Source organism: Phyllostomus hastatus, unplaced genomic scaffold (genome assembly GCF_019186645.2).
Source record: "Phyllostomus hastatus isolate PE091 unplaced genomic scaffold, TTU_PhHast_1.1 phas_contig_150, whole genome shotgun sequence".
NCBI classification, from domain to species: Eukaryota; Metazoa; Chordata; class Mammalia; order Chiroptera; family Phyllostomidae; genus Phyllostomus; species Phyllostomus hastatus.
This window is the reverse complement of record NW_025333611.1, coordinates 22,783,986-22,802,730: the sequence shown is the minus strand read 5'-3', so window position 1 is coordinate 22,802,730 and position 18,745 is coordinate 22,783,986. Positions and strand designations below refer to the sequence as shown.

At 47.9% G+C, this 18,745-nt stretch overlaps 1 protein-coding gene across 5 annotated transcripts in view; it reads right to left on the bottom strand.

The window, feature by feature from the left end:
• PPP2R2B (protein phosphatase 2 regulatory subunit Bbeta) overlaps positions 1 to 18,745 on the bottom strand; it is a 407,391-nt gene that overhangs the window by 43,022 nt on the left and 345,624 nt on the right. For all 5 annotated transcript variants that reach the window (XM_045830216.1, XM_045830217.1, XM_045830215.1 and 2 more), the window contains one exon: positions 9,687 to 9,864. In XM_045830216.1, the coding sequence (XP_045686172.1) occupies positions 9,687 to 9,864 (178 nt within the window). The remainder of the gene's footprint in view (positions 1 to 9,686; positions 9,865 to 18,745) is intronic.

Here is an 18,745-nt window from a genome sequence, read left to right as displayed (position 1 = left end):
CATTTTTAATGATGCACATAACAATAAACGTGTAACAATTGAAGTCAGAACGTTCACACGGGTGCCAGGACTTCAGGCACCCTGTTTTGGAAACACGGTGTTGCACCGACAGGCAGTAACTTGACACAGACTACCCCGTTAGACTGGGCTGGATGAAAGCTCTGTGATGTTTATGGTCAGCAGCACAAAAGTCCCCTCTTCAGAGTTTAGATGAAGGACAAGGAAGTGCACTGGTGTTTGTAGTTACACCGACAAGGTGTTCATCTGTGATCAGACATGACCTCCGCTCCTGCTACGACAACTCCAGCATGCAATTTGTGGTAATAAGGGCTCTGTATTTGCCTGTGCCCTCCACTACCTCTTATAAACCCCAAATTAACTTGACCAAACTAACATTACATTTCACTACAGTTGCCCCCCAAACCCAGATGTGAATATTTTTGAGGTCTCCAGAGCATGTGGGTTCCTGGGGTCCACAAAACGCCCCCTTTCAACTCAACTGCTGCCAGAGCCATAAATATTATTGCAGTTAGCCCCCCCACCCTGGGGAGCAGGAGCCAGTGCCCCCCAGAATGAGACCCCCGCCCCATGCCCTGGGCTGGAGGCCATGACAAGGGGTGGGCTAAGCAGAGGTCAGTATTCAGCTGTTGTTAGATTCCACTGCTCTCCAGAAAGAGCCTTCATACCCTACTGTACCAGTGAGCAGGTTTTTCTTTTCCCAAAATAGGGAGAGAAAATCTGGTGTCAGCTTTCTCAACCTCCACAGTGTAGCTCTAAACACCAGATTAACTGGAAGGGATCTCTGCTGTGTGGGAGGGGGAGGTGCCACATCCACGGTTATTTTTTTCTCGCCTAAAAATAAAGCCCCAAAGTCAGAATGTGTAAGAATGATGTGTTTAAACATATCTGTGAAGCCAGCAACGTCCACGGCCATCAAGAGCGCCACCATAGGAGGTGACCACTGAGTCCACTGCCTCCGGACCCTCCTGCCACCCCTCACCACCTTGGACTCTCTGTCTGCCTGTCACCCCTCATCCTAAAGCAGCTCCCTTAGCGCTAGAGTGCTTGTTTGGGTCTGACTCTGTGGGGGTCAGGGGAGAGAGAGAGAAAGGGAAAGAGAGGGGAAGGAAGGAGAAAGGGAAAGAGAGGGGAAGGAAGGAGAAAGGGAGGAGAGAGGGGGGAAGGGAGGGAAAGAGGGAAAGAGAGAAAGAAAGAAAGAAAAGAAAAGAAAAGAAAAGAAAGAAGAGGGGAGAGAAAAAGAGAAAGAGAGAGAGAGAGAGAGAGAGAGACGTTGATTGGTTGTCTCCCATACATGACCCCATCTGGGATTGAGCCCGCAACCTTTGGGTGGGTGTATTGGACAATGCTCCAACCAACTGAGCCACCTGGCCAGGGCATCCACTCCTCTTTTAATAACCATGATGATAAGGATGAGGAGGAAGAATAACAACCTGCAGTTAATGGCTACCAAGTGCCAAGTACTGTCTTATTTGACCTTCATCTCAGCTTTATGCGGTCAGTACTATTAACAGGCCCATTTTCCAGCAGAGGAAATAGTGAGGGCGGTAAATTACTCAAGGTCGTCTGACCAGTAGGGGCCAGAGCTGGGATTTGAACCCAAGTTTTTCCAACTCCGGAGCCTGGGTTCTTGACCGTATGCCACTCTCCCCGATGAATGCGGTTAAGCCTGCCTCTCCTGGACCTTCCCTGGCTAACCCAAGAGGGAGCTCCCTTCTGCTTTCGGCCTGTGCTCTCTCCATTCACTGTCCACTTTGGGAGCCATGTGTTTCAGAACCGCGATTGGGACGCAGTGTCTGGCCTAGAATTTTTTTGTGTCCTACGGTGAGATCATTTTTTTTTTTGATCCGGAAGTTGGGACAGAAACATGATGAGGAAGTTTCTGAATTGTTATCAGAGGGAGAATTTGCTCAGTTCTAGAAACACTGGGAGAAGCAATCCAGTTACCTAACATTCAGTGGCTTACGGGGATGACAATAGAGCATATTTCTCATCTGCCTCACGGAGAAACCTGGGCCTCTTCCCTCACACTCGTGCGAAGGGAGACGCGCACCTTCAGTCCACATGGCTTTGCCCTTCGTGTTGGGAGAGAGGAGAATGGACATAAGCAATGCGTGGCTCCCTGTGTTATCTTGAAAACAGAATGATGCATTTTGACAGTCAATTTTCTCTTTCCCATCTTGTAGAGCTCTCTATTCAAATTATTTCCCTGTTGTCCCAAAGAACTAAATGGCAAAAGCAAAACACAGCATTGGATTCACGGATAATATACAAGGCAGACAGCCAACAGATTGCTATTAAATTAACCCTGGGGCTTGACGGATCTCTTGTCCCTGACCCCAACAGCTTATGGCGTTCCTTATTAAGGCTGGGCCCAGGCAAATTACCTCTGCTAACAAAAGGGGTTAATCTGCCTCTCTGCCAGGGCTCTGGAGGCAGCTCTGAGGGCGGGAGGGGGCACAGCCAGTCTGGCAGCTGAGCTCCATGCTTGGAAGCAGAAGGGGGGAGGTAAGGGCACTGCCGTGCCAAGCAGTGGCCTAAGGCATCATTTCAAATAATAATTGAAGACACTGGGAGGTCGGCCCTTAAGAGATCGGCTTCAAACAAATATGCCAGAGCCATGGGTGGCATCAGCAGTGGGGTGAGGGAATGGAGGGGGTTACGGCAAGGTGCTAGGGGGCGGCACGGGGGCTGTGCAGGAGTCGTGTTCTCAATCCCAAGTCTGGAAAAATGTTTCTATTAAGAAAGGCTATACCTGCAATGCAACATTATAAAAGGTTGAGAACAACATACACGCACACACACACAGAGCTAGGGGAGCAAGAAGTAAATGTTTGATTCATCTCATTAAATTGTTTATGTAATAAAATTCCAGGTCTGTTCAAAACATAGTATGAAAAAATTCTATCTAAAGTATGATGATAATGTCATTTAAAACTCATACTCTGAAAACGATGACTTAAAAGGCGAGATATCAAATGTTAGCGATTGTTGTATCTGGGTGAGTCTATTTTAGGATGAAAAAAGATATTTTCTATGCTTATCTCTCTGTATGTAAACAATTTTAGGTGAGGAATGCTAGATACAAAACATATACAGTCTGACCACAGCCAGTAAAAAAGTGAAAGTGTGAGTGTGTGTGTGAGAGAGAGAGAGAGAGAGAGAGAGAGAGAGAGAGAAAAGAAACAGGAAAAGACAGGAAGGAAATGCAGTTACACCTTACAGAGGAATTAGAGTCTAACATAAGCATGTAAGTTACCCTTTAGTAACTCTAGCTTGGGCCCATTCACTCATTCGTTCATTCCTCCACTTACTCCATAAATGTTCACAAAGAATCTGCCAGTTCTCTTCTGGGTGCAGGGAACATAGCCTGATACATGCAGCCTATAGTCTAGCAAGGGACCTGGTCACTAAACAAGGTAAATAAATATTATATACAGGACATTAGGTAGTAATAACTGCTGCACAGAGAAATAAAGCAGGGAAGAGTGTATGTGTGTGTGGGGTGGGCAGGGTGTGTGTGTGTATGTGTGTGTGTGTGTGTGTGTGTGTGTCCTAGACTGGACAGGAGAAGGCTTCCTGGATAAACCAAGAGGTACATTTTTTTCTTCTATCTTCTTATTTATTTTTCTGAGCCCTTATAGTTGAGTTAGCTAGCATTCACTTAAAATTGTGGTGTAAATTCCCTATAGACACACCAAAATTAGGTGATGGGATTACAGGTCATTTAGTAATCTCTATGGTGAATACATGTTATTAAACAAAGAAAAGAAACATTAAAAAAGTAGTTTCCTTGGCTTAGCACCATCTCTGAGAGAGCTGGACACCAGGAGCCTCATCTCTGTGGGTCAAATTCAAACTAGTATGATAAACACTGTGATGGTAACAAAACGGAGTCAGGAAAGCGGGGAAAAATGTGCTTCCCAATCTATTTTGCTCAGAGAACTTGGGACAGTCATTTGGCTTCTCTAGGCATCTCTCTTCCCACCCCCCACCATGGTTTCTCTTCTCTGGTTGAACTCTGATTGGTGACTCATCCCCAAGGTTACACAGGACATAGTAACAGGGATGGAGTTTTACATCTTGGCATTTCCAGTGCACATAGCAGAGTGCTCAGTAAATGTTTATGGGTTTTACTTTAACTCCTCATGACTTAGCAGTCTTCGGTGGGCATCTGTAAAAGTGAAGAAAGCCCACCGGAGGTCAATAGGCCAAGATGCCAGGCCTGTGTAGTGCGAATCATTTTACCTGTGGTTTTCTTAGAAGAGAATGATAAGGACAAGAGGGCTGGAGAATGTTCCAAATAACAGTGATTACCATTGCCATGCCTTCCCTCTGTGTCAGGCACTCTGCTAAGTACTCTGTGTGACTGCCTCATTTAATCCTCAAACCACCTGATAAGACAGGTGGTGGGTTGTCTCCATTAACTGCCAAGGAGATTGAGGGTCAGAGAGATGTTAAGCAACGTGTCAAAGGCACACAGGTTTTAGAACACGAAACTAGATGCAAATCCAGTGAGCCTGACCCCAGAATCTGCATTCCCAACTACTACACTATAGTACTCTGAGCAAGCCCAGGGGAAGTCGGCAGAGTTGCATTCCTCCCCTCTCCCCCGGACAACCTGAGGCTCAAAGGGCTGGTCCTGTCGGGGATGGGGAAGGGGGGCAGAGAAATTCCCCAGGCTCATAGGGCCCTAGGTTGGGCCTCCAATCCAGAGCACTAGCAGCCACATCAGCAGGGCACCAGGCCTGGGAAAACCCACCACGGCTGCCTGAATACAGGGAGGAGGGGCTGCCTCAGCGCACAGAGGCCAATGCCGGACATGCCATTGCGAGAAATGCTCTCCTCTTATGCTAGGCACCACTCTGAGACTGATTTGTATACTCTGGATCAAAGCACAGCAGCCACAGGGAGAGGAAATGTGCTGGGCCCTACAGCTTCCACCAAAAGCCTGCCTGGCAGATTCCAACTGGATTAAAAGGCCACTGTCCATGGTACTCAGAAGGGACGGAGCTGAAAGCCAGGAGTTGAGGTTCTATAGCCCCTTGATCCGGGAATCAATTCACAAAGGGCCTTGGATCAGTTGACAAATATAGCTAATGCACCAGATGCTCACACCAAGGTCAAAGATATAACACTCCAGTTGGCTTCTCCCAGATAAACAGTTTCTCATGCCCACAAACTGGACTTCTGCTGACCTTTCCAGTCTTGCTTACACCATGTTCTACCTCACTCTGTGGCCTTGAGTCACAGTGGCCTACACAACACGCTCCCTCCTGCCACAGGACCTTTGTACATGTGGCACCAGTCTCTCCACGCCTCTTTGCCATGTTAACTCATGCTCGTCCTCTTCCAGATCTCAACTTAGTAATCAGTTCCTCAGCAAAGCCTTCTTTTATTCCTTAGTCTGTGTCAGCTTTTCAAATATGCATCCATGGAACCATATTCCTCTTCTTCCCTGGACTTAAGTTTGTAGCTATGTAGTCATTAATGTGATTATTGGATGCAAGACAGTTTGTTTCTTTTCACTTGCATATCCCCATAGCTTAGGGCAGTGCCTGCCACCAATGAGGTGCTCAGGATACACCTGTTGTGGACTGTAGCTTTACTTTGACTTGACACTTGTATATTAACTAGGTCCCATATGGGACCAGGTAAGAGCCCAGGTCAACTCATTCTTAGTCCTGAGAGTAGAGTTCAAAGGATCCTAGGTATAGCATAGTTTTCATAAAGAAGCAACCTCACTTTAGAGCAACTTCTCTGCATTAAAAAGTTAGGGCTGCCTCTTGCCCTAGAAAATAACTTATCTAAAAAGGAGTTATTATTGTCCTGATGTAGTTAACCAAGTGAGGCCAAAGGTGAACACTTTAAACCAGAACCTGTTATGCAATACAGGGACAGACTGGCTATGGGTGGGAAGGAGAGAATTCAAGACCAGGTGTCACGAGGCTAGGAATGCCTCACTGTGATATGGGGTGAAACACAAGGCCCTGAACCTCAGGGATCCTGCAAGTGTCCGGTACGATGAGTAACATCTTGGAAAGGGTGTCCAACTGCAAAGCCAAAGGAGAAGTCTAGGACTGAGAAGGTGGCTCGGTCCAATATTTGACTTTTCTAGTTTTCTTGAACTTTCAATAATAATTAGGATTGTGTCAGGCTGTTTATTGATCATTTACTGAGCAAGGCACTGCCCTAAGCGTATATGTGTGTGTATGCATATGTATATGTGCATATACACATGTGTGTGCATATGTATACACACAGCTGTTCAATCAGTCAATATTAAAAAAAAACACTGAAAAATTCTCACAATCCTGTTTGATAATCACCTACTCCAAAGGCCATGAAATAGAGGCTTGAGTAAGCTAAGACACATGTTCAAGTTCACACAGCCAGTAAGGAGAGCAGAGCCGTGTGAGCACATCAGGCTTGCTGGACTCAGAGCCTACGTTCTCACCCACAGCTCCAACGTCACACCAAACACCAGCCGCTGGAAGTTACAACTTTTTAAAAAATCATATTGCAGGACCACCTGACTTACTATTCACTTAAGAATTTTCTCTACATAAACACACTCTGTAATTTAAGTGAATTTTTCAGTACCTATGAAATCACAGGATCGATGGTTGTATTTGATAGGATTCGTGATAGTAAATTCCTAATTATGAAAACAGAGAAGTCCACCTAGTGTTTGGAGCACCCTGCCTGCCACCTCAGGGGTCCTCATGGCACGCACTGGGAACTTCGCCCCGCTCTACCCAGAACCGTGAGGCATCACAGAGCTGGTGCTGCACAACACAGGATGTGACGGGACCTGCCTGGTGGTGGGTGTTTTTCTGAGGCTGCTTTGAAAGGTGGCTGGCCTTCCTACACCAGAGGTGGCTGCACTCCAGCGGTGATAAGCCAAAGCGTCCTGGTTTGTACACACTGCTCAGTGCTTACAGTGGTCTGGTTGAAAACAACGATATAGATATCAGTTATCATCACCTTCATGATGACGATGATTATTTTACATATGGCTCTTTAAGGGTGAATGGCACAATCTCATTTGTATGCTAGCATCTGGCACACTGTCTGACATCTGCAGAATATAATCGAAACTGTGCTATTAATATTTCCCCTTTGCATTCTCCCCAAGGCATCTGTCTCCCAAAACGCCTACAGAAACTTCCCTTCCCCTTGAAGGCCTAGAGGCAAAATTCAGAAAACATGTCACCTAGACCGGGGACAGCAGCAGCTCCAAGTGACAGCAGCTGAGCCTGAGCAGATTTCTGGCTCTTGGAGTAGATGAGAAGGGAGAAAGGGAACCACCACCCACAGTCACTCTGTTAGCAGCTGCACGTTCAGGCAAAATCTGTAGGCAAGTTCTCCCAGGCTCAGACAGGATGTGGAGTCAGCTCTGTGAGCAGCAAAAGCTGCCAGTTGTTTCTCAGGGTCTCCATAATCACCTCTATCTGCTTAAACCTTCTTCCCTGAAAAGTCTGACAGAGCTACTGATCACTCTTCTGTGGTGCAGAGGAGCTAGCTGTGCACCAAAACCTGGTCTTTCTTGTCTTCTTATGCACAAATAGCTAAACTACATTTCCCAGTTTGCCTTGCAGTTAGAGGTAGCCATGTGACTGACTTCTAGCCAATGGAATGCATAGTACTTTAGAGCTAGACTCATAGGAATCTCCCACGTGTGGTCCACCACAGTCTTCCCCCTTTGCCATCCTGCTGCAGATAAACAAGGTGATAAGATGGAAGGACCTGAACCTCTGACTTGGAGGAATCAGTTTGTTGATGGGGATGATTAATATTGGACTTTAGAAGAAAATCTAGTTAAGTGTTTGAGCCATTATTGGGGTCTATTTTATATCAGAACATTCAAAGCTTTAATATGACTAATATCCTCTTAAAGTAAAATTTCCAGGTTAGATTTCATGATCAACTATATACTAAATATCCCCACAGAGAAGACCTGTTCAAATTTGACACGTTCAACCCAAATGGTACTTCCTACATGTCAGAATTTTTCAGGTACCAGGACACGGGAATGGGTCATACAAAATCCCTTTTCACACAGCATTTACATTCAAATATGGGGGAACCCCAAATATACAAATAAAGAGACAATTTCAAGTAAGGATAAGTACCATGAAGAAAACAGGGAATGAGGGTTATTTGGGAGCTACTTGGGAGTTAATGGAAGTGTCTCTGAGGAAGTGACATGAGATTGAAGTGTGAATGATGACATGTAGCTAGCCATGTGAGCTCTGGGGGCAGACTATTCCAGAAAGAAGGAACAGCAAATGCAAAGCATGAAAGTAGCAACAAAGTTTATCCAGGAACAGAAATGAGGTTAGCTGGCTGACGCCAAGTGCATGAGTGGAAATATGACAGGACATCACAGAGGGAGGTGGGGTCCAGACTGTGTGGCATCTTCCAGTCCAAAGTGAAGAACTTGTATATAATTTTGTGTTCAATGGGGGGCTACCAGAGTGTTTTAAACAGGGGAGGAATGGTATCTGAATTACGTGTTGAAAGGTCCACTCCATTAGGGGAACAAGTACCATGTGAGACAGTAAGAAAGAAGGAAGACCAGCCAGATTATTGCAGCCACACAGGTGAGAAAGCAGTGGCCTTCATCAGCGTGGACTGGTGGCAGCGGAGATGGAGAGAAATGAGTTGGTTTGAGCTATACTTTAGAGGAAGAAAGGGCAGGGCGCAGGGGAGATGGGGAGCCTGGTGAGTGACATAAAGGACATTGACTTGTATATCAGTTGCGCAGCTGCCTGGATGGGAAGCCAAGAACTGACATGGGCATTTCAAGTGAAGAGTCAGGTTTGTGGTGGGATGGACCCTGGGATACAGACTGCATAAATGCCTGCTTTGTATGATTAAATAGGGGTCAATATAGTACGGCAAAAATACTGGCTCTGACCCTCAGCAATTTCCTTGCCTTCTCAGAATTTTAGCTGAACATGAGATGATCATACTGAAATTATGGAGCTGTTATTTCAAATAGACCTTTCGTGGGTAGGGACTGAAAAGGAGAGTGATGGGGACTTAGGATTACAAGAAAAGTTTGGTGTCTTGATCTGGATGCTGGTTACACACGTGTGTTCCGTCTGTGAAAATTCACAAAGCTGTCCAATTCTGATACACCTCAAAATGAGATTCTATGCAGAAGGTTCCCAGTACAGTGCTTAGAACTCAATAAATGGCAGCCACTATTATCTTCACTATTAAGATACAGTAAAAACCATGTCATGCATATCTGTGGTCCATGCTGTCCATACAGGCCATTGAAGAATCCTCTAACAAGAGGAAGAAACCTTAACTGAACTCTAGGGTCTTGTCTTACAGTTGATGAAGGTCACATCTAGTTTTAATTGAAGACACACAAATGTCTCTGCATGAAGGAACTGATACAGCTTCAATCCAGAGCTTGTCCTGGCCCACACCTGGTAACCCGATACTTCCCCAAGTTTGTTAGGATGAAAGCTTGTCGTAGGTGCCGATATAATTTAAAAGACAACAGTTCTCCACAGGGCCTAGTGTTTAGTTACCACCACCCCCTTCATTCCACTTTCCCCCCACCCCCCCACCGCTGACCACCCCAGCGGGCTCGTACCTGAATACTCCTGATTCAAGCCAAGTAGTGATTGGCCCCAAGGAAAGGATACTAAAACTTTGATTGGTTATTTCAAAGTTCCACAGGTTGATCCTCAGGTCATCAGCTGACATGTAGGTTTCATAGTCGCTGTTGACTGATATGGAGTTGATGTGATACGTGTGTGCATTGGCAAATACCCTCCGCGGCGTGGCCTCCACCATCAGGTCCATGGGTCTGAGGACAGGCACCTGGGATGCAAGAGAAACACGTCCTTTTAGGACCGAAGCTCTGTGCTGGGAAAAGAGTGTGCATGTTTATGTCCTTGATTTCCACACTGATTTCCACACTTAAAATTGGAACCACAACAAAGGAGCTGTAAGAGAAGGAGCAATAAATCGCACTGTTCTTAGTCCCTTCTGTGCTTTTGAGTTTTACTTTTTTCAAAAAAATGTCACCATCACTTGGCCTTGATAGGCAGTTTCATCCTTTTTGACTCTAAGTGTTTTTACAGGACCCTGTAGGTAGCTTTATCTCACAGGGTCTTCAAATCTGCGTGTGGTGGGGGTGGGGGTGGGGGGCAGTTTCTGGCATCCAGAGCTGCTCTTCCAGGTTGTTTTTAACACAAACACTTTTTTAAAAAAGGAACTTCAGGGAAAAGTTTAGGAATGTGTAGTTCAATTTAGATTTCAATTTATCCGTCCTGGCTTTGGAGACCTAGATCCCACCTAGGCTTGGCCCTCCATCCTTAGGGCATTGTGAGGAAACCCATCATCACCCAAGGCTGTAAGCGTCCAAATCTAGCCACCGACACACAGGGCACCTGTTGCCATCCTGTTCCACCCGGGACAGTGTCGGTTGATACTTACTGTCTTGGCATGCCTGGTCATGCCCACTTTCACCTCTACACCATCCTCGTTTGGACAGCAAGTTACACGGTCATCACACAAATAAATAAATAATTACACACACACACACACACACACACGGTAGTTGGCAATTATTTGTTGAAAGAGGGAGTTGGAATATGGGAGCAAATGTTTTCTTCCCCACAGGTCGGAGAACGAGGCAGTGAAATCGTTTCCCACACAGGAAGCTCTCCCTGGCAAAGGTGGCCCAGGACTCATCGCTCTTCTGGCTGCTTCTTTGAGTTCAAGGGCCTTTCTGGCCGCATGCGGGCAAACTGGCTGCTAAGAGAGTGAGTGCGGACACTCTGCCTGAGAGGGAGAGAACCAGCTAAACACAGAATGGGCAGGAAACACAGGTGTGGTCCTATAACAGAAACAAGAAAATAAAAGGGCTGAAAGAGTTCCCCTTTCAAGGAACTCGTCTCTTGCAACTGAACCCTAATAATTTGACACCAGGCAGTTGATTAAGGCTTCTACCTCTGGATCTGTTTTAACTCAGGGGCTGAGGGGCAGAAGGCGAAACAAGGTTCAAGTCTGTGAAGCGTGGTGCCCTCTGCAATCTTTCACAAAACAGAACCCTCCAGCTCAGTCTTAAAGGAGTTTAGCTCACGTTTCAGGGAGTTTTTAAACTAAATAAACAATTCAAAAGAATTGCAGCGTCCTATACAGATGTGGTCCTGGATCTCCTGGAAACCAGGAGCCCTGAGTGGTGGATACAGGGAGAGCCAGGTGTCCTCTGATCACCGGGGAAGGGAGGGGATGAAGGACGCTGTGAGCCCCACGCACCCCAGGTTTGGATAATGGCTCTGCAGCAAAATCCCAGGGATGGCCAGAACTGGGAGACCTGGGCCCTGATCACAGGTTCGCCACTCGCCTGTGGCTGTGTGACTCTGAGCAATTAACCTGCCCCTTCTGGGCTCTGGTTAGACTATCTGAAAAACAACGACAACACCCACCGTGCCCTCTTATCATGAGTTGTAATTCCATTCGTGATATAGTTTGTGATATAACTCATTCATTTCATGAATTATAATTGCCCTCTGGCATGCCCTTCCAATCACCCTTTCGGCCAGGGATTCACCGAGCTCTGTACTAGGTCCTGGGGGGTTCAGGCGGTGAGCACAACCAGACACAGTTCCTGCCTTCGGAATGCTGGTCTAGAGGGAGGCGGCGGACGCCACATCACTCACAGTAAAATGCAGCCAGTGCCCCGAAGGAGGGGCTAGAGTGCAAAGGGGGATTCGGCAGGGTCAGGGCGCTCCGCGGGGGCTTTGCTGAGGAGGCATGAAGTAGACGACTGTGAAGGACGGGATGTGGTTCACTAGGCCGGGAGGGGGAAGGATGTTCCAGTCACAGAAAAGCGCACATGTCAGGGTCCTGTGGTGGCAAGAGTGAAGGGTCAATAGGTCAGCATATGAGACAGAGAGAGTGATGGGAATCATGGTGGAGGTTATGTGATGGGGTAGGTAATAGGCAAGCCCTCAGAGAGGTTTTTGCCATTACCCTAAGAGAAATGGGAAGAGATAAAACAAAATTCCAGTAGTATGAGTAGGTTCAAAGTTTTCATCAGGTCATTCGAGAGTAAGTGGAGGATGAAGGAGGCAGAATTTTGAAGAAGGTGATACACTATCAAACACCAATGAGGGCATGTCTTGAGTTAAGGCTCTGTAATGGATAAAAGAAAAAGTGACTTTGCCCTTAGGAATTCTCCCTGCAAATATTTATTGGGCTTTTACTATGCCTCAATCATTCTTTACGCATCAACTCAGGTAATTCTTTCAATGGCTCTGTGAAATAGGTACTAGTACAAAGTACTGCTGCAAAGAGAACTCAGGCTCAGAGAGGCTACGTCAGTGGCCCAGGGTGGCCCAGCTGCTGGATCCCAGAGTCTACGCAACCGCAAAGCTAGTGCTCTTTCCACTGGGTCACACCATACTTGACTATCACACATGGCAGGAAGTGACAAATGCTCCCTAAGTGACATAGGTGTGACATCAATGGCATTGTTGATGGGACCAATGGAGCGGTAGTCGCAGAGTTCTATGGCTGAGCTGTCCCTAGAAACCTCATTTAAGTGTTGCAGGTATTCACGGGATTTGAACAGGGCGTCAGTTCTGTGCGCTTTCAGAAACACCGGCCATGCTTTTCAAGTTTGCCATAAAGGAGTTCCCACCTGGGGCTTCTGAGCGCTACCCACTTCCTCTGCCCCCAGAGCCAGGTGAGCTCTAAGCAGCTTCCTGGGGCCACAGAAGAAACAGCATTAGCGAGGAGGATTTCTGAGTCTCCTTCTCAGTGTTGCTCAGGCCTTCGCGCTCTACTGTGTGTTGTCTGCAGAAGCTGCTGCGCCTGTGCTGACGGGGAAAGGAGCATGACAGCAGGGATCAAGAGGCAGTACAAAGTGGGAACTGCCAGCCCAGAGCTCCCGCCTAATGTGATGGGCCTACCAGCTAATGCAGGCTGACACATTCCATGATGTACCACTTAATGGAGAAGGCTCCACGGAGGTGTCTGGGGAGGGAGCCTCTAATGCTTTGTGCAGATAAGGCAGGGGGCTGCGTGTCACTCACGGGATTCCAGCACCATTCTCGTGCCCAGGTCAAGGCCTGTCCACGGCCCACAACGCCCCTCACAAGAAGGAAGAGGGCGGCTTGGCATGTCACGCTGGATGGGATGACTGATAAGGAAGCCCTGTTGGGGCCGTGGCTCCCACGTGCTCTGGCCACATTCTCCTTTCAGGGCTCAGCGAGGAGGAGAGTGGGATGCTATTCCCCGAGTTCAGCTCACGGGCAATCATTACGGCTTTCTGGGTAGGGCATTCCCGGAGGGCTCTGTGCTCTGTGCCCATCACTGAGTCGGCGCTGCCCTGCCCGACTCCAAGGCACCCTTTCGCTCAGCCCTCCCAGGAGCCAACCTCACAAGCGAGAATCCTCCACTCACCCCTCTTGCAGGGGAGGGCAGGGAGGTGAGGGTCCCGTCCGCTGTCACACAGAGGAGCTGAACCTGGGCCACGGGTTCCTGCATGAGTGCCTCTCACCACGGTTGCAAATGAAACTATCAGGCTGAAATATGAAATGGCCATTCTGCAAGTCAAAAATGGTCCAGTCTCAGTGACCAATATTGTGGAAGGACTCTGTGCCAAATGGCTGTGACACAGAATCATGGAACACAGAATCCTGCAAGGGCCCTCAGAGCCTCTTAGGGCTGGTGTGTGTGTGCGTGTGTGCACCAGTGTGTGCACTGGTGGAGGCTGATGCAGTGGGAGGCCGTGGTGTCTAGGTCTTAGCCCCTTCCTCAGTACGTTTGGGTTCGCAATCACATTTTACTCCAGTGGCCATTCCTGCGGACAAAGAAAGTTTGGAAACATCTGGCCCGGGCCATTCCTGAAGGCTGCAGGTGAGGAAATCAAGACTCTGAGAGGTGACGTGCCTTGTCTGTGGTCCCCCAGGTCAGGGTCGCTGGCACACGGCCTGGGATTCTGCCTCCTCCCCCACAGCTCCCTCCTTTGTCCCCACCATGTCTCGAGCCATTCTCCACAGGCCCAGGGTCCCCTCCTTGCCGAACAACAGAATGAGACAAAACCCAGGAGGAAGCCAGGGCACCAAACCTGCACTCCGAGCCCCCCTTTCTGAGCCGTCTTGGCAGGGGTCCATGAGGCGAGGATCGACCCCGAGACAAGGCAGGTGCTGTACTGTGCCTGCCGGTGAGCACAGGGGCCCGTCCTTGGCCTTTGGAGGGGGCAGGTGGCTCCAGATTGTACTGCTGGAATCTGGTCATGCCCACCCCTCATGCACCTCAGACTCGTCCCTGACCTTGACTCAGTTGCAGCTCGTCCCTCTGAGCCTGATGCTAAAGGAGGAGCACCCCAGCCTTGGTGGCCAGACGACCTGCGTCACGTTAGAATATCAGCCTGGGAATAACATCCCAGGGCTCAAGAGCGCAGTGTCAGTCTAACCTGCTGTAAGACTTACACGTGTGCCTTGGATGTAACGTCAGTGGGATGCAAAGAGCCCAGAGGGCCACGTGGTTCTCTCGTTCAGATCGTCAGGTCTCTGTTCAGTCATGTCCCCCCGAGAGGCCTTCCCTGCGCACGCCACCTCAAATAACATAACCTCCACTCACTATCCTCTCACCAGGGGCCCGTTTAGAGTGTTGTAAACACTTAAGCAATTTATCAATGAATTCTCATCAATATCCTGTGATGTTGCTTACTAGATATTATGAGTGCTGCTGCACAGATAAGGAAACTGAGGCCAGAAAGGTCAAGTAACTTCTGGAAAGTCACCCAGCTGGTACTCAGGGCTGGCACTCCTTAACTCTGGAGGCTAACCTTGTAGTCACTCTATATTCTAGGCCCTGGAGGAGTGCACTTGGGTGCGTGGGCCAGAGTAAAGAGGCATTTTGGTGCATGGGGACTTGTGCTGGGATGGAAGTCAGGAGGCACTGCCCAGGCAGTGTTGGCCACGTGCGTCCTGTGTCTACCTGGGGAGGTCAAGGGAGACCTCAAAAAGAAGGGGCGACTAAACAAGGCAGAATATGAAGGGTCTGTGGCATCTCCCAGGCAGAAGTGGGACATGGGGAGGAGAGAGAACTGTGCTCTACTCCGAGGGGACAGCATGAGGCAAAGCTCAGAGGGGAGAGTGCCAAGTATATCTGAGCAAACGTGTAATTCTTTGTGTTCTGGGGCTGGAAGTTGGTGACTCGTTATTCACGCAATAAATACTTATTAAATCCCTCCTGTATGTCAGACACGAAGAAAACTGTGTAGGGTAAGGGATGGAGAAGAGATGGCATGCTGTTTGAGGTGGGGCGGTCAGAGAAGGCCTCTCTCGGCGGATGACATTTGAGTAGAGACCTGAAGGGAGAGGGGGAGGGAGCCAGGTGGCTCTCTGGCGAAGAGCACTCGGGGCAGAGGAGATAGCAAGTGCAAAGGCCCTGAGGTTGGAGCATGTGCAGCGTGCAGGAAAAACAGTGAAGCGCCTTTGTGGCTAGAAAGGAGTAAGGAAGGATCATGGGAGGAGAAAGTGGGGGTCACAGTCAGGGCTGGGTCACAGATGTTCTTGGGAAAACAAGGTTCAGGGAGGCGCAGGTAGCTGCCGATTACTGACTCCCCTTCCTGTGAAGACATCCCCCTCCTTGCACTTTCTGCCTTACCTCTCTACCCCTCCTGTCTCTTCCTACCCTTTTCATCGTTCCCCTTTCCAGATTCTTGCTCATTATTTTTGCTGCCTCCCCTCCTGGGAAATACAAGATCATCTTTCACTTCCCAGAACCCATTTACTAACAAAATGAATGCTGCTGTCACATGGCTTATTTGGTGACTACGCTGGTGATCCTTCACAATCTTCCACGGCAGCAACACGGGTGTCCGTGTCAGCTCGGGTCACAGAAACCCCCTTCAGGGACACACAATGAAAGCTGAGCTGCATCCTGGATGCCCCGAAGGCCCCCACTTTAAAGGACATCTGTGATCATGCACAGCAGGGAGAGGCTAGAGGTGAGACTGCAGGGCCTTCGCACACTGACTCTGCAGAGAAAAAAACAACAGCTGTGTTTACCATGGCAACCTCCAGCGCCCTAGTGAGTCGATGGATTCAGGGCATGACTCTGAGAGAGGAAAGATGGCCAGATAGAGCTAACGAACAGAAAGAAGAGGGGTCATGGAAAAGGAAGAGAGAGAGGGGACCATTGGTAGAAGCACATGGGGGATTTTTAGCTGTTCAGTAACCTTGGGTCAAATCTGATGGGGTTCAGCAGACAAACACTTGAACTTGGCTAAGTACAATCAACATAATCTACATTATAAGGTCTTTTTAAAAAATGCTACCAATTTAGATACATACTTGCTCCATATCTCCTTGTCAGGGTAACTGAGATTATTTTATATTGAGACTGACAGGCTATATTAAGGTCATATGGTTAAGTGGGCCCCATGTCGTCAATTTGGAAATACACATAGGAATGCATGACCTCATGGTGATGCCAGATAAAACCATCAGTGAACATTTATTGAGCATTTACTATGTGCTGGGCAGTCACCATACAGAGTATCTTTACGAAGCTTAGACAATACACAACTCCACACTTCTTGTTCTCGTTCATTACCAGCCCTTTGGGGAAGCTGAAGCCATGGCTGTTAGATCTCGAAAAGAGACAGATGAGAGCTGTCCACCTCCTCCTGGGTGCAAGGAAGCCCTGAAGCGGGTGCTCTGGGGCCACCGGTTTGAGGCCAGGTGGAGGGCAGGGGAGCTTATGCCATCCCACCTAGCAGCACTAAATGACTGAATAGGCAGACAGGTTAGAAAGTTCCAGATTCCAGCCTCACTTCAAGCTAGCCATCTGGCCTTTCCCGGGGCTTCCTTCAAGGAGCATTCTCTGTGACTCTCCAGTGACAATCACTGTGGGTTTGGGACACATCCAGTCTTCATCGTCAGGGACGAGGGAGTGAGTCATCTTGAAAAAGGGAGAAGCACTGGGTCCGGCCTGTACCTACCCCTGTTCCAAAGCAGCACAGCGTGGTGGAGCAGGGCGGCCGTTTCCGACAGGGGAGTATGTGGTGACTTCCTCAGAACTATCTGGACCAGTTTTAAGGGAAACTTCCCCATTTCTGACTTCCATACCTGTTCCGTCCTAAAATCAAATCATCTCAGGAGATGCCCACAGCCCAGGTCCGCCTCTTCCCGCTTCCCAAAGAAGGACAGAAGACAGGAGCTCCCCTAGCCTGAACCTTACTGCGGGCACCGCCCAAGGCAGAAACACCTCCGGAGGGACACCTGGCCAGCACCTTCAGCCAAGGCCCCCTCAACGCCCTCACCCACAGCTCATTCTAATAGGAATTTCTAATAAAATTTTATTTCTTACGATTAATCATTACTTCTCAGAATTATATGTCTATGTTATTTGGATCAAGTGTATTAATTTTAGAGACAATTATACTGATAAGAAAATATTGAACTCTTATATAAATACAAGGAGGAAAATCTATTTTTGTTATCAAAATGATCCAAAAAGCTTTTAACACTTCTTTGGGGAAGTGCAGTGGAAATACATGTTTAAGGAGGAAAAAGGAGAGACATAAAGTTCTGACTTTTAAATAACTTGCTCACATATTCACAATAATGAATATTGGTGGCTATCCAGGTATGAGGACATTTAAATTACATTGGACGCATTAAAAAGGTGATTCACAGTTTTATTCTAAACTGCCTAAGTTCAATATTCTCCTGAGGTCACATTCTCTGTAATTAACATCAGAACGGAAATGCTTAGTGCTCTATATAAAGCTCAGGAAGGCACACAGCTTATCAAACACCCCCTACGGGGTACACAAGCACAAAATCTGAAGATATTACTGGGTAAGAGAATTCTGGGAGTCATGCAGAGCTGGGCTTGCTCCTGGCTACACCATGTACCAGGCACGTGGCCTTGGGCTTGTCACGTCATCTTTCTCCCTGTCAGTACCCCCTTCTGTAATGTTAGCGATCGCAAGTCTCTCAGGAACTTTGCTGAGAACACTTAGCACAGAGCCCAATACATGCCATCCAACAAAGACACATTTACAGAGAACTTACTTCATGCCGGAACTGTGCTAATCACTCTACCATGTTCGTGAGTCTTCACAACGACCTTTAGAGGGAGGTGCTAATACCATTCCCACCTTACAGATGTGGATCCTGAAGCCAAGCAGCTCCTGAAACTTGCTCAAGGCCATACAGCCACTACGTTGTGGAGCTGCCCTTGAACTTGATAATCAGACTCCAGCAGCCATGACAGCTGTTATTAGAATTTTTTTTTAGCATTAACTTCCAATTGTAGAAAAACGGTCTACTTTGAGAGACGGTCTAGGGAAGATTTCCTGACTTTTTGCTATTGGCTCTGGGGTTTAGGCATCCCTTCCATGCACCCGGGGGATTCTGTCACAATCACAGAACTCAGCGTTAAGTTCCATAACAGCATCTCTAACACAGCCTCCTAACAGAGCATCCCTCAGGAGAAGGGGCTAGTAGAGTGATTGGTCACTGGGTAGCAATTAACTACACTGGAAAAAAAAACAACAACAGAAAGCTGCTGGCTTTTCTGTTTAGGAAAATAGCTTCTGCCCACACTGTCATGAAAACCTTGAGCAATATGGTCATTCATCCAATTATCAAACCAACCTGGGGGGCAGAGCCTCGCATTACACGCACCCATTATTGAGGGGTAATTCAGTGTAACAAACCAAATCGAG